Here is a 20,843-nt window from a genome sequence, read left to right as displayed (position 1 = left end):
ATAGAAAAGCCACATAGACAAAGCAGGCATATGTATTTTGCTTTTATCACTGTATTCATAATCCAGCCCAGAGAAACTTCCTTCTCGAAGGTGCAGCTTGTATCCTCTGACTGTGCCAACCCGCAAGGCCATGGTCAGCTTTTCCTGAGTGGGAGGTTTTTATTTTTTGTTACCGTTTTTGTCTCGTGGTGTTTTTGCCGCCCTTAGCATGTCCTACTGGTATTGTGGAAGTGGCAGGGCTTCCATAACCAGAAGCAGAGTAGTCCTTTTGGGGATGTTTTATAAGCAGGATATTTCACATTGCAAGGGCCTGGAGGCTAGGAAAGGAGAAATTGAGTTTTGTTCACTTAAATATTTAAAATACAGACAGGTTAGTTCAAGGAGAAATATCAAGGAGCTGGTGTGGTTTTTTTTTTTTTTTTTTTTTTTTTAATCTCCAAAGAGTACTGGCCCATGCTGAGATTGTTAAAATACTTTCTTTCAAAAAGTGCTGCATCTCCTCTGGAATGTCTGACTGATAACAGTGGTGATGTGAGCACGAGTATTTATAGTAACCTTTGTCTAGACAGGAAAAATGGTTATCAGCATGTGTGTGCACATCTGGACACCGACTCTTTGGGGCCAGCTGAGCTGTCCACCTGCGCCTCCACCATGACTGATGCCCTTTTTCCACTCTTGCTGTTTTCTGGTTTATCCCCGGAGGAATTTGGCATGTTGAGTTTCTTCATATTTTTTCTGAACTTTCCTTTTCTCTAGCTTTAAAGATTAAACAGTGTTTTGTTTTTTAACTTTTTTTCCTCCTGAAGAGGCAAAAACTGGGAGAAACTGAGTATTAGAGATGGGGTCTTTTCTTATTTTGGTTGACTTATTGCAGCTGTTTCTTCTCGTGTACATGTCTCACTTTCCCAAACGTGTCCCACATCGAGTACAAGTTTGAGGCAGTGAACGAGGAAGGAATTTTTTGAGATTTTGCTTTTTGTTCGATGGATTGTTTCTAAGTAGAACATATCTGTCTTACTATGTTTTCTAAGGCATTGCATTCATGAAGTGAATGTCTTCTATATGCAAAGCACACTTCTAGATGCCATAGGGAGTAGAAAGATAAAAGGAGATTTGATACTTTCTATTTAGGGGGTCCTCTAGGGAGACTGATAGGCCCAGATCAAATAATTCTATAACAAGGTAGGCGGAGGTAAGTGTTCTGAGCGCTGTGCAGCCACTGTGCCACAGTGTGTGTACACAGCACACTAGGACTGAAAGAATCCAGCCCTTGCAAAGTCACGTTGTTGAGTGTCCAGAGGAAGACGTAGACGTGTGTTGTGAACATTTTCAGAATGCCAGCAGTGGAGACATTGCGCTGATACTGGAGAGTGGAAAACCAGAACATTGCAGCCACTTAAGCTTTTCAGTCTTACTGGTGTGACCTCTTACCTTTCAACATTTTTGGTGTTGCTTGGCTTCAGCCCTTGAGAGAACTTCATGGTCTGCCGGGATCAGAGTAAGTGGATCAGTGAAATTGGTATGTAATCCCTCCCTCTGCCTGTATTCCTGCAGGAGGCTACTTTTTGTGTGGTCCTTCGAGGAGCTCGGCTGGGCCAGGCGGTGTTGAGTGACGTGTTGCGGGCCGGCTGTATCCCAGTTATCATTGCAGACTCCTACATTTTGCCTTTCTCTGAAGTTCTTGACTGGAAGAGGTGGGTGTTACCTTCTGATAAACTTTACACCAAGAGTCCTGCATGGATTAGATTTTAAAAGTCCCCCCAGCAATTGTAACGCATAGCTAGGTTGGAGAACTACTCCTTCAGACTGTTTTTGCTATATTTTCCATAAGGAAAGTTAGTCCGTCGGCCTGGAGCCGAGGTTGGCCAACAGGCCTTTGGGCCAAATATGGCAGGCTGCCAGTGTTTGTAAATAAAGTTTTATTGAATCACAGCATACCCATTCATTTACACATGATCTTCGGCTGTTTTTGAGTGACAGTGGCAGAGTTGAGTACTGTAGTTTAAAATGACAGAGATTACGTGGCTTGCAAAACCTAAAATATTTACCATCTGGCCGTTTACCCTTGACCTAGAGCAGCGGTTCTCAGCTGTGACTGTAGAGTGTACTCACCTGAAGAACTTTTAAACACATACCTGGGCCTTGTCCTCAGGACTTTTGAAGCTCCATGGGCAATTCTGATTTGTAGCCACCGTTGAGAACCACTGCTCTAGAGTCTGTTGAATTTGCATGAAGTGCTGGCTGGAGGCAGAGCGCCTGCACACGGGTGAAAGCTTAGAAACACTCCCAGTGGATGGATGGACACGCGTGCGTCCTGCCTGGACATGACTGTCAGTGCTGTGCTTCATGGAGTAGTCTGCTCGTCTCTTGTTGTTTCATTTCCCCAGGACATTGGAGGTTAAAGGTTTTTGAAAACGAGTTCCTTTTGTACATACCTCTCAGGCTTGTCTTTGCCTCAAATGCTTAATTGCTTTCTCCTCTCCCACATTTTTTTTTTTTTTTTGCGGTATGCGGGCCTCTCACTGTTGTGGCCCCTCCCGCTGCGGAGCGCAGGCTCCGGACGCGCAGGTCCAGCGGCCACGGCTCACGGGCCCAGCCGCTCCGCGGCACGTGGGATCTTCCCGGACCGGGGCACGAACCCGTGTCCCCTGCATCGGCAGGCGGACTCTCAACCACTGCGCCGCCAGGGAAGCCCCTCCCACCTTTTTTGATACCCTGTTCAAGCCTGGTCACCACAGGTATTTGAACAATTTAAGTAGCATTCATTCATGTGTACATTCATTTATCTCACATTTACTGGAGAGCCTACCGTGAATAATACAGGCTCTGCTCTTAAGGAGGTGAGAATCCAGTGGGGAAGACAAACCCACAATTATAGTATTGTATGCTAAACGCTGTAACAGATGCATGCAGGGGGTGCTATGGAAACCCAGAACAGGGAGGGAGCCCAGTTCAGCCTGGAGGAGGAGGGTGTGTGATTCTCTGTGTCCTGGAGAAGTGATGAGCCACTTCCAGTCACTTATTCATCTGTGGAAATATGTATTGAGCACCCTCTCTTTGCCAGGTACTGTGTTGCGTATGGGGATACAAAGATGATCAAGGTCAGGTCTTGCCTCTGAGAAGCTCTTAGTCCAGTGGTGGGAGATAGACAAGTAAGCCAGTGATTACCAGATGCAGAGCTGAGATGCAGCCCTGGCTGGATGGGATGCTTGGAGGGGGAGGAAGAGACACATACCCTTGCTGGCTGTGGGGTTGGGTAGGGCTTCTCAGAGGCAGTGACCCTGAGCTGAGTCTGAGAAGATATTCATTCCTACGAGGATCTAGATGTGCTTGGGTAGTTGTAATTAGGGATAAGTGGTGGAAGGGCTCTGGATTTGAAGACAGAAGGCTGGGGTTCAGATAACCAGCTCTATTCCTGGCTAGCTTTGTGATCTTGCCAATCATTTAACCTTTTTGAGCCTCAGTTTTCCCATCTGTATGGTAGAAATCATTTACTTATTTAACAAGTATTTATTAAGCGCAATTGTGCTAGGCAATATGCCAGGTGCTCGGGTATGCTGGTGATTGGGACCAGACATGGTTCCATCCTAATGGACTAGGCTAGTGGGCGGAGGGGGTCTCAGGTTTTAATAAATTAACCTAGACGAATGTAATGACCAACTCTGCTGAATCCATGAAGGGTAAGTCGTCATCGAGCCCTCTCTCCCTTACCCAGCATCTCTAATCTGGTGGCACGTCCTGCTGGCTCTGCTCCCTCGTCACTTTCATCACTTCCTCTCTCTCAGCATCCCTTGCCTGGACCCTGCAAGGGGCCCCAGCTGTTCTCCCTGCTTCCGCTCCTGCTTTCTGTAGTTTGTTCTAACTCTTCAGGCAGAATGATCCTGTTGGAACCTAACCAGATCGTGCCGTGCCTTCCTGACCCCTTCTGTGGTTTTCTATCTCAGTGAAAGCGTAAGTCCTTAAATGGCCAGGGAGGCCCCAGAGGCTTTGCTGTGACCCTCCCTCCCCTGTTTCTCTTCATTGCCTGGTATTCTCCACCTCCTTTACTGTGCTCCTGCCACACTGGCCTCCTTGCTGTTGCTGGAACGTTCCCGACACCCTGCTTCCTCAGGGCCTTTTGTTTATTGTTCCTCCTGGAATGCTCTCCCTCGGGTGTTCCCCTGGTCCTCTCACTCCCTGGCCTTCCTTCCATGTCTGATTTGTTCACTGTGGTATTGCCAGGACCTAGCACATAGTAGGGGCTCCATAAATACATGCTGAGGAAATGAATGGATTGGGGAATGTAGCTGAAGGAGAAGAGTCATTGTTAATTCGGGGCGGGCAGTGAGGAGTGAAGAAGAGGACCAGGCAGGCAGAATTGGACACGCAGAGCCCCTGTGGTTAGGCATAGTGTGGTATGTTCAGGAGACCGAGAGGGTACCTGTGTGGCTGAAGCACAGTGGGGAGTGGACAGAGGATGGGAGAGGAATGGAGTGGTGCTGGGGAGCTGAGAGAGGGAGCTGGTCAGCCCTGAGAAAGGGGCGAGGAAGAGGGACTACTCCCTGCAAGGACTGTGGGGCTGACGGTAGTTTGGGTGTTGTTGCTTCTGCTTGTGAGAATTAAACAAGAAATGTACGTAGCAGTGCTTTGTGTACAGGGCTGCGCGTCCATCAGTTGTTTTGCTCTTGTCCCTAGAGCATCTGTGGCTGTGCCAGAAGAAAAGATGTCAGATGTGTACAGTATTCTGCAGAGCATCCCCCAAAGACAGATTGAAGAAATGCAGAGACAGGTAAGGGGCCAGGCAGCCCTGTGGGGGAGGGGGCGTGGGTGACGTGGAAGGGTAGCCCTGGCTGCTTGGGTACAGAGCGATGGCTGCTGAGTGCGGGAGTGGGATTTATTTCCTCCACTACATTGACCAGCCAAACTTAAAAGAGGAAAGCAGTGTTAGGGAGTTGCATCAGGTAAGGTTTGGAATAATAACTATCAGAGATTCAGAAATGCTCCTGAGGTAAGCGTGCTCTGATGCTAGGGTCACACCTCAGCGGTATGCTCAGGACACAGAGCTGCCCCTCTCTGGAAGGTGGTTTACACAGCAGGTGAGGGTTCTGGTGACTGAGGTGGCTGTGGAAGCCAGCACGTTTCAGGGTGATGCTTCTGAGGAGGCTTGACCCCGAGAGTGTCTTGGTGTCAGCTGGCCTGGATCCCCCCTTCAGCGGCCCTCGTGATTAGGAGGTGCCCTCCTCTCCCCAGAACACGTACACCCTCCCTCTTCCCCTCCCAGGTCTCTCGTCTACCTTCTGATGCCCCTTCCCCTGGGCTGCTCTCCACTGTCTAACGCATCCACCACGTGTCCTGTTTAGTCCTTCTGCCGTTTCTCTCTCCCAAAAGAAGTTTAGTTGGGCTTAAATGTGAAACAAGTTAAAAACTGAAAAAAGACTATCCCAGTATTGGTACTATGCATGTTGTCTCTATTTCTTTTTTTCCTTCCTTTTTTTTTAAAAAATTTTTATTGGCGCATAGTTGATTTACAGTGTTGTGTTAGTTTCTACTGTACAGTGAATCAGTTATACACATACATATATCCACTCTATTTATTTATTTTTTTGGCCGTGCTGTGTGGCATGCAGCGCAGCATGTGGGATCTTAGTTCCCTAACCAGGGACCGAACGCCCCCTGCATTGGAAGCACAGGGTCTTAACCACTGGACCGCCAGCGAAGTCCCTCTGTTTCTGTTTTGTAAATAAGTTCATTTGTACCATTTTTTTTGGATTCTACATATAAGTGATATCATATGATATTTGTCTTTCTCTGTCTGACTTACTTCACTTAGTAAGATAATCTCTGGGTCCATCCATGTTGCTGCAAATGGCATTACTTCATTCTTTTTTTATGGCTGAGTAATATTCCATTGTATATATGCACCACATCTTCTTTATCCGTTCATCTATTGATGGACATTTAGGTTACTTCCATGTCTTGACTATTGTAAACAGAGCCGCAGTGAATACTGGGGTGTATGTATCCTTTCAGATTATGGTTTTCTCTAGTTCTTTTTTTTTTTTTTAATGGATTTTAACAAGTTTTTATTTCTATCAAAATTATCTGTGTAGGTGCTGAGCTGGAGAAGAGGTTTGGAGGGCTCTCAGCATTGAGGATGTAACTGCCCCGTGCACCCCTGTGTCTAACCTTGTCCCAGGAATGAGCCTCAAGCCTCTGTCTGGGCTGGGGCAGGGCAGTCACCCAGCTGTGTGTGGAATGGGGAGGAATTCTGGGCTTCTAACTGCTTCTTAAATACATTTTCCATCTGTCCTCCTGCCCTGAGCACTGCCTTTTCCCCTGAGTCTCTGCAGCGGAACCCAGATTTTTCTCAGCTGATCTAGGATGCGCTCTCTTGGGCCTATAGCGTCAGCTACCACCTTTCCTTCTGCTTTTCCACTTCCACATTTTGTTGCTGTTATCTCCTCTCCCGTTCTCTTTATCTTTCAGTGATTATGCCTTAATTTTTTAAAATTCCCCTTAATTGTCATTTTAGGGTTTTAGGAGGGAGTTAGTGAATGTGGTCAGTCCCCCTCTTTATTTTGGTACCGAGCTTCTTAAACCAAAGAGATGACACATCACACAGTAATGAAGTCTGTAGGTTCTTACCCCAGCCTGCCTGTGTTGAATGCCAGCTTGCCCAGTTACTAACTCTGTGCCTTTGGCCAAGGATCTGCCTTCTCTGGCCCTCAGTAGCCTCATCTGTAAAACATTTTGGTGTTCTGATTTGAAACCAAATCACAGGTTGAGTTTAGCCTCCCTGAAGTTTTTTCATAGCACACCCATGTTCGTTTTAAGTGTCTGGGCTTCCCCGTGTGTTACTTAACTCCTGACCTCATCTGAGTTTTAGTGAATTAGAAAGTCAGTCTAGAGATCTCTATGTTCTTGATCTAAACCTGTGATTCTTACAACTCATGTAGAAGAAAATGCTCCTTGAAGGGCGCTGGTATTTATGCTCTTTGTGTTTCTTTTTATGGCATCTTGATTTGTTAACATAATTAAATAGAAAATCATCTGCTAAATCAGATATCATCTTTTTCTAGATTTAGTCTAAAAGGCTAAGAAAACACTGGGTAGGTAAAAATGAGCAAGTTCTGTCCGGTTACCTTCTCCCCCCCGGCCACCTTCGTGTTGGAAAGAGAATCACTTAGTTCCCAAGCAGAGCTCCCACTGTCAGCTCACAGAATGCCCTTGTTTTCCGGGAGCTTGGTTTGGGAACCATAGGTCTGAGACGAGCCTGGCCGGCCTTTTCGGTGACAGGCTTGGAATCATAGAACCGTTGAGATGGAATGACTAAAGGTTACTTAAAACAGTGTACTTTTAGGTTATTTTGGTTCAAAGAGACACACTTGGAGTCAAAAGACTCGAGTTTGAGCCCTGGGTCTGTCCCTGTTAATTATACAACCATGACAGTTACCAAAGCTCCTTGGACTTTCCTTTCCTCATTTATGAAATCAAGGCGTTGGCTAGAACATCTCTCATGTTCCATTCAGCTGTTAAAAAACGCTGTGAAACTCTTGTCCTTGACAACATTACTAATTAAGTGGTCATCTCTTTCCCATGACCACCTCCTGTCATGAGGGCCTGTTACTGTCTCTGGTGGTGAATAACCTACATTATGTCAACTTGGAGGATAAAGGCAGTCTTGGTACTTTCCTGCCTCCCGTTTCTAAACCTCCCTCTGCTTGCTGATGCCCCTTTTCTCTGTGCTGTTTTCAGACCTTCTGGCACTCTGCTGCCATGCCCCGTTTAGTCCTGCTCCCCTTTCTCTGAATATTCTACATCTCCAAAACGACCTCTTTTCTTCTCCCAACCTCACATTTCTAGACTGGACTGATCTCAACTAAAGGTGAGATTATCTGGTTGAAGCAATTCCCAGATAGCTATAAAGGATGAATAAGTTCAGCTGCCAGATGCCAGCAGTACACCTGTCTCCCAAGTTGTGACAACTGGCAATGTCTCTAGACGTTACCAAATGCCCCCCATGGAGCAAAATTTCTGTGATTGGGAACCACTTTTCTATTGATAGTTAATCATCTCTCTCTTTTGTCCTTTCCCGAATATGCTTGTCATTTTGCCTTCTGTATACCCTCCATTGATTTAATCTGACCTTGGCAGGAGTAACTGAAAAAATAGCACACACTTGGTTCTGGAAAGTTTTTACACCTTAGTGAATTCTCTTTAGGGAGGTCAAATTTGAGTCTTTTTGTAAGACAGGCATAAACTTTTAGGGGAAAACCTGTTGCATCGGTAGCTGATACCTTGGAACCCCTGGTTGATCATGTTAGAATGAGCTGAGACCGAGGAACAGAGGGTCTGATTTTCTTGCTCAGCAACTCAGAACCGGCTCAAGGGCCTGCGTGGACAGTTGTAGCCAGCAGAGGGCTCCATCCACTTTTAAGTGACTGATTTTCCTTTTGAGTATTTGTTTCCAAGAAGTCCTAAGTGCTGTGAGCTACGTTGACATTGTCCTCAGAGCCGCTCTCTCGAGACCCGCTCCTTCCTGCACTTAGCACAGGATTCTGCTCTCCTGTGATGGAATAGAGCCAGAGTTTCTGAATTGACCCCAGAGATGTGGGGTGGGATCTTGGTGACGAAGGTATTGCAGTAACTTTTTGCAGCTTAGAGTTCAGGGGCTATAATCTGATCGATGAATACATGGTGAAAATCCTTAACATGACTCGGGAGTTAGGATGTACCAAGAGAGAAGGATATTCTGCCTGACAAGGAAACCTAATTAAGTTTTCCACCTGACCTTAGATGCGCTAGTGAAGCAGCCATAACGTTAAATGCAGGGCTAGACCCTGAAGTAAGAGCTGGGGTCAAGCTAAGATTTTTGAAGTACAACCTGCATCTGTGTCATCTACCCCTAAAGGCGAACAGCCAGCAGTACTGGCATATATGGCATTGAAAGAGCTGGGGTGGCTTATGGGGTTTTTTGTGGTTAAGTTAAAAACCAGTTCCTTCAATGAGAGGTTAATAGTTACAGCAGTATAAAGCCAACTCACCAGTCAGCCTTTAATTGTCCTGTGAGCTAAATTAACTAGTTAATTAATTCAGTGCAGCCCTAATTATGTGTTTCCCCCAAGGGGAGATGATGGGAGATGATAAGCAACCTGTGATCCCCACCCACAGAGGCCTGACAGCCATCTTGGGGATATGTGGGAATAAGCCTGAAGAAAGCTGAGAAGACTGTGCACGTTTCCCAAAGGATGTCAGGGGTCTGACATGGGAGGAAGTACGGGTTAAAGCTGTTAGGGACAGCTTTATTGGGGAGGTAGCATTTGATGTAAGCCTTAAAGATGAGGAGTCCCGTCAACCATCTTTCTCACATTGGAAACCAGGAAGAAGTATTTTTCTATAGTCATACGGAACATTCACATCCCCAGTCTCCCTTTGAATCACAATGGAAAAGAAAGCAATCTGGGATATTGGAGGGCTGAATAGACACTGGACTGTATAGTTAGAACTGTTTGTGTGGATAGGGGGGAAGGCGTAAACGGATCCCCAGTTTATCTGTTGAGCGGAGTTTCCAAACATTCTTTTATTGGTCAGTGGCTCCACCAGCAGTGACCTCTAACCTCAGCCACACTAGGAGGTGGAAGTCAGGAGCCTGCCTTGCCTTTGAACTCTTCTTTGTACTCAATTGACTGGGAGCCTTTGAGGTGGCAGAAACATTCAGCATCTTCTTTGCTCTATCTCTCCTTTAATACTTGGCTAAGTTAAAATATCCGTTTCTTTTCAGTCTATTACACTGACCCATCTCAGTCTGCCTTCATATTTTCCTACTAAGCCTACCAAATATTTGTGCCATGGAGGAGTACTTGAAGGTATAATGGGCTGATTAGGAAAAAGAACACTTCCATCGAAGAAACTGTGGTACCCTCACCTAGCAGGACTGTAGTTAGGTGTAGCTGTGCCGGAGGAGAGAGCAGAAGAGACCACAGAACAGTAAGTGCGTGTGTGTCCACCAGAGCTCATGCATTTTATTCAGGGGAGAGCCCCGACAGGAGGCTGTGATTTCAGCACATTAAATTAGCCGCTTTCCATAGCCATAGTAGTCTAAAAGTGACACATTTGAAAGAGAGAAAGACTACACCTGAGGGTCTGTGAGATGGGTCATCTGCCAGTCAGGCATGAATAGAGAAGACGGAAAAGCTATTTTAGAAATAGAACTCTCAGCACTTTGGATGTATGCAGACCGCCGTGTGCGCTTCACGATATGGGCGCGTCATTGTAAGATGGCGGAATTCCTCGGTTCAAAGAAGTATGCGTGTGTTTGTTTGTTTTTCATCTTTTGGATTTCTGGCATCCAAATGAGTCTTCCCATCACTTTGAACATTGAATATAGTTTCTGTTTCATCCCCTTGAAGATGTTACTGATGGGCATCTTCAAACTGAGGAGATACAGAAATGGCTCTTCTTGGTGATGCCCTGCAGTCTTTAAGTGAGGGTTTAAATTTTGTTTAGCATATATATATTTTTAAAAAATATTAGCTTTCATGTAAAATATTTTACAAAGTTTTCTATCTAAAATATTTGTTTTCATTTTTTAAGAAGGTTTTGTGATTCACTTAAAGGTGTAAACCCTCGGGTATCTAGAAGCCTCAGCAGTCCAGAGGGATGTGTTCTCTGAGGGTTCCCTGTGCTGGTGGCTTGACTGTTGTGTCCATTGATGGCTACCTAGCAGTCTGTGTCCATTTCTCCCTCCCTCCCTCCCCCTGCTCCCCCCCAACACACACACAGTTTACAAAGCAAACTCTGTAAACAGAGTAGTGAGATAGGCAGCGAGAGGAGTAATCCGAATTTTTTAATGTGAGGAAACTGAAGAGAAGAGATGTAAAGTGATCCTCCCGAGACCACACAATATGTAAGGGACAGACAGGGAACATACTCTTTTGCTGCCCACAACTTTATTCAAATTATAAGGCTTTGTGGCCTGGATCGAGGCTGAAAATCAGGATGCCCTTCCCAGGAAGCAGTTCAGGCTAACTGCTTATGGGATAATCTTCCCCAAAACGTGGTTGCTTGAGACACTTGGGACTGGACACATCCCTGGAAATACGTTATGAAGAATGTGGAAGAGATTTCACTTCTCATTTCCAGGATCAATATTATAATGTTTGTCACTCTTATTCCCCCCACTGTGAAACTGAAAATTTTCTAATATATATAAACTGAACTCTCAGGGCTTTTAAAAAACGCCAAGTGTTCCCTGCTTCCCTTCCTTCCCCCCCCCCCCCCCCCCCGGCTCTCCAGTCCCAACATGCCACTCCAAGCTCTATTTCCCCATCCCTACTTTTGTACTTGCCCTAAAAAAAGCTACTGGATCACTTACCCTTCAACAAACACACTGACCTGATCCCTGGAGTTCTCCCTGTGAAACAGACAACCATGGTCTGATACAAAGGCAGGCTCTTTGGCCAGCGGGAGAGCCTTGGGGAAGAGTGTGATTACGGGATATTTTGAGTTTCATAATTTTGTTTCAGTAGCACTGTATACTCTGTTGGAGTTTTCCTGAATGTATAAATCCATGTGGTGAAGGAGACCGGTCAATGTATGTTTAAAGTAGGATAAAACAAGGACTCATTTAATCGAAACTCTTAAGGAAGAGCATTTTTATGTGTTTAACTTACCTTTTTTTTCAACTTCAGTATTAAGAACCTTATTGGAAAAAGACTCTTGCCAAGTATCTGATGGGAAGCCAAGAAAAGCATTTTAATAGAACTGTCTCAAATTTATAGTGCACTAGGGCCTGTAAATAAATTTCCCTGTCTTTAAGGTATGGGCTGACTTGCAGTTATTTTGTATAGCTTCTGAGATTTAAATCCTTGCAGTCCAGATGGAGAGACCATAAAGCTGCTTTCCTTGGCAACCTGGGCATACCTTGTCCATGGCGAGCATCACGGGCAGTAGATGGAGCTCCGTCTGTAAATGCTCGCTTATTGTATTGTGATGCCAATTTTAACTGGTTTGGCGACTTTTCCTAGAGCAACCCACCTAAATATTCTCTAAACCTAGAGAGTTAGAGTCCTTGATTTCATAGTGCAAACCCGTCAAATGAATATGTATTGAGTACCTGCTTTGTTCCTAGAATGGTATGGGCACACTGAGGGAGATTTTTGAAAAGGGAGGGAGGGAGGGACACAGATCCTGTCTGTAAGAAAGGCCATCACGGTGCTGGGGAGCGTACTTTCAGTAGTATATGAATGAAGAGGCCAGAAGTGCTGTCACTCAGTCGTACTGTGGAGAGTCAGGAACAGATCAGAAGGTGAAGGGGGCTTCACGACTGCCTGGCCTCGAATAGGGAGAGAGGATGCTCTGAGAGGTACTGACCTTCTCCCAGAGGCTGGCTTCTGTGGGAAAGACTCGGTAGGTCAGATGGAGCAGCCCGAGGGGAGGAATTGGAATCCCAGGAGCAGAGAACTTCGTAGGGAGTTAGAAGGAAGGGAAGGTCACTGACAAGTGGAGAGTAATGAAAGGATGTGTGATGAGAGGGGAAAGCAGTATCGATTAAGGAGATTGAGGGAAAAAAATCAAAGAGCTGGAAGGGACCTTAGAAATTATTCAACCCCTTTCTCATGTTTTATAAATGATGTATAAACCCTAGAGTTCAAGTGATCTTGAGAATGAATTGCTAGGGTCAGAGCTGAGCCTACCCTTGAACCCAGGTTTTCTGATCCCAGCCGATGACTTTTTGGGGGAAAGGGGGACATTGGGTACTACAGTATTTTCCAGACTGAGGGTCTCATGATTCATTAGTGGATCATGAAGTCAGTTCAGTGGGTCTTGACTGGCATTTTATTTTTTAAAAATGAAAGATAATAGAAAGATACTAAATTATGACATAGCAAGGGTAAATACTTCCTGAAACCTTTGTTTCTTTTGTATGAATGCGCATGGTGAGTTGCAGTATAAAATGTATTTGTATGTTTCTTAGTGTGGGTCCCAGTCCAGAAAGTTTGAGAAGTGTTGGTAGTGGAAACCACATGGGCTTTTGACTCGGAGAGAGCTGAATTTGCATCCCAAGCTGTGGTGTCTTGTCTATCAACTTCGTGAATGTGGGCAAATTACCTAGCTTTGCCAAGCATCAATTTTCTTATCTCAGACCTGGGGATAATAATACGATAGAGCAATTGTGTTGATTAAATGAAATCACTGACTTAAAGCATCTAGATTTTGGTCTGCCTGCTGGCCATCATCTGGGAGCGCTCCGCCTGGGTCTGTGTTTGAGGCTGGCAGGAGCCTCCTGGTGTGGAGCTTGGTCTTCAGGAACCACAGTGAGTTACCAACGTGGATGTATTATGCATTTGCTTCTGGGCTTGGAAACTTGAAACAGAAATTTTTCCTGTGGGTCTGGTGTACTTTCTTCATCTTGGCATGGAGGGAGGGTCACCTCTCTGTTTTTCTGTTAGGATCAGGATGGCTTATGAAAATCAGTGGTTCTCTACCTGGCCTTAAAGAAAAAAAATTCATTGGCACATTTGGATAAAGTACTATTACTTTTTCCCCTTTCCAATGAGAAAAGTTTTCGTACTGAGTCTCTGCCCACCCTACTACCCCCCCTTTGAGCATGTTCTCTGCTAGATCATTTATTCATTTTTTGAACTAGAAGATTAAAAAATAAGCTTAAAGAGAAAAGTCAAAATCAGAATTGACATTTGGGTGGTGAACAGTTGAAGATCTAGAGTTTTACTAGGTACGTACTAAAAATAAAGGAAATTTTTATGTGAATTTAAGAGGACCGGTCAGATACCTCTTAGGAATAGCTGTTGTTCACCTCCTACTGAAAGGAGAATGAAAGAATATGGTTTTCCTTGTTCTCTGCTGCTTCCCTTCCCCTCTCCTCCTCCTGCTGCCTCTGCCGCCCTTCCCCCATCCCTTTCCAGTCAGCTCCATCCCATATTTGAAATCCCGCTGGAGAGCGGAGACGATCGCTTCATCCCCAGATGACTTGGGCCAGGGGCTAAAACACTGCCATAAATCTGCAGCTCATTTTAATGCCACGTTAAAACAGTGTGAGCGGCTGGTTTCCGTGGCCCCTGCCCTCTTTCTTTATGGGCTTCTTTGGCTCTTCTTTATAAAGAGGCCCTGCGGAGTCATTTTAAAGTTCTTATCAGTTTGCTGACAGGTATATGGGCCCTTTTGCCGAGTCCAGGAGCTCTGGCAGGCGTGTGAAACTTCTGATATTAAAATTGAAGAAAAATGCCAGGCAGAAGGGATTGGGTAGCACAGCGGTGATCTGGAGGGAAAAGTCTAGCAAGATGATTAACCTCTGCAGGTCCGGAACTTCGCCCTTGGCCGGATACCTGGCTCCTGGTTGGTGGGGGCAGGGCAGCCAGGGTTAGGCAAGGGAGGGTTTTCCAAGGGCTTTTATTTTTATCCCCTGATGAGAAATGCCGTTCGGCTGGTAGTTTGTGCTTTCAGGCTTCAGCAGGCGAGCTGGGCAGCCCTGAAGGGCTAAGGGAGCAAGCTTCACAACGTAGCTTTTTTCCTAAAGGCCATCTGACTGGCTAGACCTCCGCTCACGCGTCTCTGCCAGCTCCAGCTCGCTGTCTCTGTGCCCACGGCATCACTGTTAGCGAATTCAAAGGGACTTTCATCAGTCTGCTTCACTGCCCCTTTTAGACCAGGTTGCTAACCCCCAGTAATCCTCCCAGACTGCTTTGTGGAAGCGCCAGGCCCTCTATAAATGTCAGCCCGCAGTGCTTGGCCCTTCTTACCCTCTCGGTTACAGAGAGGTGGACTGGAAGCTGCTCCTCCCTCTCTTCCACCACTTTTCCTTTCTCTCTTCGCTGGAAAACTCTAGCAGCAGACAGCTGAGGGCAAGGAAAAACCATTACCTGGATCCAGGCCAGTGGCTTGATGGAGCCTCAAAATCGCTGGCATCTCCTGACCAGAATGTTTTTCCAGGCGTTTCAAAAAGTACATCCTCACCCTCCTTCTGCTTTCAGCCTTCCAGCCTTGATTCCAGACGGCTGGCTGGGTGCATTATGCCCCAAGAATCTACTTTATATCTGTCTGCTCTTCTTCTCCTAACTAAAGCTTTTAGGAAGAGGGTAGTAGAGATAAGCAAAATCCAGTGGACATATATTTTTAACTGCTCGGCACCCTTTTGGCACAAACACATTATTTTTCCTTTTTCGAATAGTTTTGGACATGAGTACTTTTGCAAGTGTGTTCAAGGTAAAATAGTCATTTAACTTGAGGTTGAGGCAAAAGCAAGGAATTTTTGTAGTAAGTTAGTCAAATGATATAGCTGTTGATCTAGGATTGATGATTTTCATTGAGCAAACAGTAAAAAATACTGGTTTGTTTTACTACTCATGTAGCTCCTGTGGGGAGAGTAATTAGGTATAAAAACCAAACAAGCAATAAAACAAAATAAAATGCCCCAAACTCCAAGGCAACAGAACTACTTTTTTGTACATTTCTGACAAATTGATATCCTAGAATTAGTTAAGAAGTTTACTGGACTGGATGTTATTGCTTATGGTACAGTTTTAATAAGCTTACTAAAAATATCTAACAAGTAATATATTGGAAATTCTCAGTAAATATATGATGATGAACAGTCTTCATCATACAGCCTTTGCAAGGGGTGTGGGTATGTGGAATGGTCAGTTTCCTCTTTGGGCACCGGTTGGAGAACCGTCTCTAGAATTAACCATGGGTTGGTTAATCCCTTGTAACGAGTCCACGATATGGGGCATTGCTTCCGGAAATGGCCTCGCTAATAAAAGTGTTAAATATTAATTTTCAGCCTGTATAAGGATTGTCTGACTCTTTGGGGCTGGTTTCCTACAGGGTGGGACTATTTGTGAAGCATTTCTGAGAAATAATTGCTCATTACAGGAAACATAGTGCAGGTTTGAATTCATTATATACCTACTTAGAAAAATATCTAGGTTTGTTTACAAAACAGTAACTTGTAAATTATCAAGTGTTGATACATTTGGTAAAGAATTCACTACTGTCAGGTCTTCAGTAAGGGTCAAACTGATCCATTAGATTTCTGTCTATATGTATACATCTCAATATAGATTATTATATATTTTTCTATCTCCCTCAGCATTGAAGAGGTTGAGAGAGTTTGGAGTTGCATGATTACTTTACAATAACACAGTTAACCTTGTAATTCCATGCTACTGTTCTTCGGAATGTAAGACAACAATCATGTATGTTTATTACATTCAATTTGACTTAAAGACCTTTAGTACTGGGTCAGACCAGGATTGGTACAGAAGTAGCTCCATGTAAACCATCTCTGGCGATACAGTTCTCTCTCTCCTTGTAACTTAAAGGCTAATTTGTTGTATTTAAATGTGCACTTATTTCCCATTTTGATAAGGCTTTAATAGGAGGTGAGCAGGTCACTTATTATCTTTCAGAATCCAATACTTTTTATTAAACAGAGCAAGTGGTTTGTCTTCAAGTATTTGAAGTCCATATATGTATTGAAGTATTTTTAATTTCCATGTTAATTTGGCCAGGTTTTGATGATCTTATATCATTTGTATTTTAGAGGGATCTTTGAGTTTTTGTTTGAAGCTGCAGACTGAGGGTTGAGTTCTCTCAACCCTCTTGCTCCCACTCAGATTCTTAAATGTTTTCTGGGGTGGGGGATGGGGACATGAATTTCTCTTGAGAGTCCTTGCCATGATGAACCTCAGTTATTCTTACTCATAGGTATATGTCATCATCCAGGTAAGAAAGAGCAGGGGAAACAAAAGTGAGAACCACTGACATAGCAGGTGTAGCTATTTCAAACTTCTCCCTCTGTTCAGAGTCCCAATTTACGGAACGTACATTGGAGTTTCCACTCGGGATCAACAGGAGAGTTTGTCTTGATAGCATGTGATCAGAAGAAGGAGGTTCCCAGACGCAGGCGGCTTACAGGGGCCCACGTGCCCCTGGTCAGCTGGCACAGTGATAAGAGGCATTGGGCCCACAGTCTTCTCAACTCCTCTTCCTCCGGGGATGTGTGGGGACAGTGGAAGAGCTCCCATGGGACCTGACTGCTGAGTGAGTTAGTATCCACAGCCAGAAAAAAAGAACCTGCCAAAAACTAGCTCCTCGGCCATCTCTGGACTTGTTACTACATGGGAAGCAGATGGAAGAGGGAACATGGCCCTAATGTGGCATGACATGGGATGAAACGAGCCCTCAAGTCCCGTCCTCAGTCCCTTCACACATTGTATTTGTGTGTGTGTCTTAATTAAAAGGGCTAGAGGCCTTTCAAGTGTGTCTGTTGCAGTGAGACTTGCTTTATATTTACCTTCTCTGATCAAACAAACTTATGCTTTCTCCTGATTTTAGCATAGCAAACACGGGAAATCTCACCCCAGGCAGATTCCTTTACAACTGGTTGACCCAAGTCGTGCTCTTATTTATTTATTTTTGATGACAGAGTCTGATTAAAGGTTTCCAATCCACCTTTTAGCTAGTCTACGGACCCAGCCGGGAGGCAGGGCTTGTCAGCTGCTAATCACTAAAGAAGCTCCCTGATCTGACCTAGGGAACAGTGGGATTCAGAGGCCTGGATAACTCTGAAACGGGGCACGGGAGAAATGAATCTCTAGTCCCTTTGCTGAGAAGGTTTGACCAAACACAGTTTTATTGGTCAGTGGCTCCTGCTTTAGTAACCTTTCACCCCCACGGCTCTTGGAGGTACAAGCCATTGGCCGGCCTTGCCTTTGAACTCCTCATGGCTCCTGCCACCTCAAAGGCTCCCAGTCAGAGGCTTGTGTTTTGCTTGGGATCTCTCCTCACAGCAGGGTGTCAGCAGTTGGGAAAACTGATCCACCCTTAGAACCCTGACATATTTGAAGGTGATACCCCTGAGACTTGAAACCTATGGCTTTCTATTTCAGGAGCTGCCTGTCACACGTCAAGAAACACAACTCAGGCTGCCCCCTTTTCCTCCTCTGTCCCTTCTTGCTTCCCATAGGGCAGGAGATCGTAACATTTGAGCACACTCCACAAGTATTCGCGGAGTCCTTCCCTACTTTCAAGCTCTTTTTCCCCTTTCTCTTCCCGGCTTGCCCCAAGTAGCATCTATTTTTGAAAGAATTTTTCTTTCAGATAAGGCTAAAACACGCAAATTAAGCCATCTTTGGTGTCTGGGAGCTGAATCAATGGGGGAGATGGTCTAGGGAAAGTATCACAGGGCTTACATGTTCAGCTCCAGTGCATTCAGGTTGGATGAGCCCTACTTTTAAGATAGCCCAGCTGCACTCTTCCCTGTCTTCTTGATCCGTTCTATCTTCTGGAAGAAGTAGATCTTCCAAAAAGAGATAGAAGTGGCATGGATTGCTCTCCCACATCTGCTTGGCTTCCAGACTAAGGAACAAGAGTGAAAGCTTTAGTGTTGAGAGGCAAATCCAGGGACCTGTGAATATTAGATGACTTCAATATAGCTTCTTCGGCAAGAAATCAAACCACTCATTCTAAGAATATTGAGTAGAAAATGCCTTCTACTTAAGATGCCTTTAGCTTAGAAAAGGAGCAAATGATCTCTGTTGAGTTCCTCTGCTTTTCTAGAATTCAAGTAGAACGTTACTGATAATCCTTAGCAGAAAGGACACTCTGGCAGGGTCTCTTTCTGCTTCAGAATAAAGGTTGAGTTTTTAGCAGGTACCCAGGTACCAGAAGAGACAGGCCTGGTTTTACTACTGTCTAGTTCTTTCTTTGGTCGTGAGTATGGTCATGAGCTTACACTTTCCAGTTGACAAAGGGAAGGGGAGAGTTAATATTTATGTTAACTGCTGTGTCTGGTACTGTGTTAGGAACTTCCTCATGAGAACCGGATGAGGTAGTTGTTATTCTCATTTTATGAAGGGGGACAGTGAACCTTAGAGGCTGGTAGATGGCCTGTAGTCACAAAGCTTTAGTGGCAGGCTTGGGACTGGGAAGAATTTGTGGCATATGATTAAGAAGTTCACTTTTCTCACCTTTTCTCCAGGGGCATTTCCCTTTTACACTGAGATAAGTATGTCTTTTGGGACATTCGTGTATTGGTGATGGTTTATAGGTTGCTTCTCTTTGCCTTTAGTTTCTGTTTTCCACCTAATTGCAAATTTACTTCTCCCATTCTAAATCCTATTGCATGACTTTGAGAGAGGAAGGAATTTGAAATCCCCATTCTTCACTTGCCTCTCTTTGCCCCATGTTCTAATTCTTCCTTTTTTATCCTTCCTCTGACGGCAGCTCAGGTTTTTAAACTCTTTATAGGAATCAACCATATCACATGATGCCATGTGAGCTTATAAAGAACCTGTAAATATGTATTAGTCTTTGGAAAAAAACACCTTGTCTAATTAAAGACTGTTGTGAACTTAACCGAGCACACTATCTTGCCATCAGATGTCTTGGGCCTCATCGTTCAGACCGCCTCCTTACATTTTCTTGATTCTTAAGGATCAAAAATGGCCGGAGCCATTTTCTCCGGTAACTACACGTGGAACTGACTGCATGTTAATTCTTTAATCACTCCCCATAAATATAAATACTGAGAATGGAGATGAATAGAAGGAAATCTTTGCTTCGAAATGGATGACATGGGCTTACATATGGGCTTTTGGGAATTTTCCGGCCAGCTCTGTCTCAGAATAGGATTTGAGTACTGGTCCATGTACTTGCTTGTTTTCCTAAGCTTTGAGTGACTCGTGGTTTTAGATGTAAGAATAAGGTCTAGAACTCCTAGAAATCAGCTGCACAAATGGAAGTTGTTATGTATTCAACAACTATTCCTATGGGGCTGGGGCTGCTGCTGGTGTTGAGAGGTCTTCAGCAGTTCTTGGGAGCGTGCTGGGGGGACGTGGCCTGGAAGACTGTGTAAAGACCACTTCATCTCAGCGCCAGGAAAATGGGATTAAATTGGGGGAAGTTGAGGGATGGTTAACAAAAATGCTAGGAGTGGAGAAAGCTAGATTTAAAGGAGCAAGTACTCTACAGCCAGCAAGTTCTCAAAGTCCCGAGAAGGGTGAGAAGGAGAAGAAAGGGCCCATTTTGTGTGGCAGAGTTTTATAACCACAGTCGCTAGTATTAAGGTGATTTTATTTTTCTTTTCACCACCTATGTGCCAGCTGGGTAGAGACTATTTTAAACAAGACAAAACAACAACAAACCTACTGTGGATTCCGAATTCTAATATATTTTTAGAAGGCTGGGAATATGGGATAAGGTAAAAATAAAATTGAGATTAAATCCTAGGAGAGATGAATTCCTAGCAAGAATTATCGGGCTCTATGTGAGATCCTAGGAGAAGAGCAAAAATTTGTTCATTAGGTGTGACACATTAGATCTTGCACTGGGCAGTGGCTGTACTGAACGTTCGAAATGTTCTCAGCTGTTCCCCTGCAGCCACACAGCTGAAAATAGAGACCCTACTGGTTAAGCCAAGTCTAGTCCTGCTTTGTTGCTGCTGTTGGGTAAAATGAAACACTGAGGATGGTGATCTGTCGCCTTAGTCTGTTCCAGTTTCCCAAGATGGTTGGGCCTTGCGCTAGAGGAACTGCCGGATACCCGTGGAAAGAGGCGGCGAGAACCCGCAGAAACGCACTGCCCTAAATCTGTAGTATTTAGGGGCTGAGTTTTTGAACCCTTGCCCTTGAGTGGGGCCTGGTAAGCTTTGCTTTGTACTGTGGGCCATCAGAGAGTTTTTAATCAGGCTGGGAAGATGGGTTTTTTGCCCCCATGAGATAACAGTGGGGCAGAGAATAGACGCTAACTCTTGTGTAAAAATTGTCAGCTGAATTTTAAAAAGGGCCTCAGTGTAATTTTGAGATTAAATGAAGTACAGGTATGATTTTTTTTTTAATTACTAA

The 20,843-nt window shown here is 44.7% G+C and overlaps 1 protein-coding gene across 2 annotated transcripts in view; it reads left to right on the top strand.

Annotated features, from left to right (window-relative positions):
• EXT2 (exostosin glycosyltransferase 2) overlaps positions 1 to 20,843 on the top strand; it is a 120,248-nt gene that overhangs the window by 13,799 nt on the left and 85,606 nt on the right. For both annotated transcript variants that reach the window (XM_067749324.1, XM_067749323.1), the window contains exons 5-6: positions 1,555 to 1,694; positions 4,675 to 4,768. In XM_067749324.1, the coding sequence (XP_067605425.1) occupies positions 1,555 to 1,694; positions 4,675 to 4,768 (234 nt within the window). The remainder of the gene's footprint in view (positions 1 to 1,554; positions 1,695 to 4,674; positions 4,769 to 20,843) is intronic.

This window comes from Pseudorca crassidens, chromosome 9 (assembly GCF_039906515.1).
Source record: "Pseudorca crassidens isolate mPseCra1 chromosome 9, mPseCra1.hap1, whole genome shotgun sequence".
NCBI classification, from domain to species: domain Eukaryota; kingdom Metazoa; phylum Chordata; class Mammalia; order Artiodactyla; family Delphinidae; genus Pseudorca; species Pseudorca crassidens.
The sequence above is the reverse complement of the archived record's forward strand: the minus strand, read 5'-3'. Positions and strand labels throughout refer to the sequence as shown.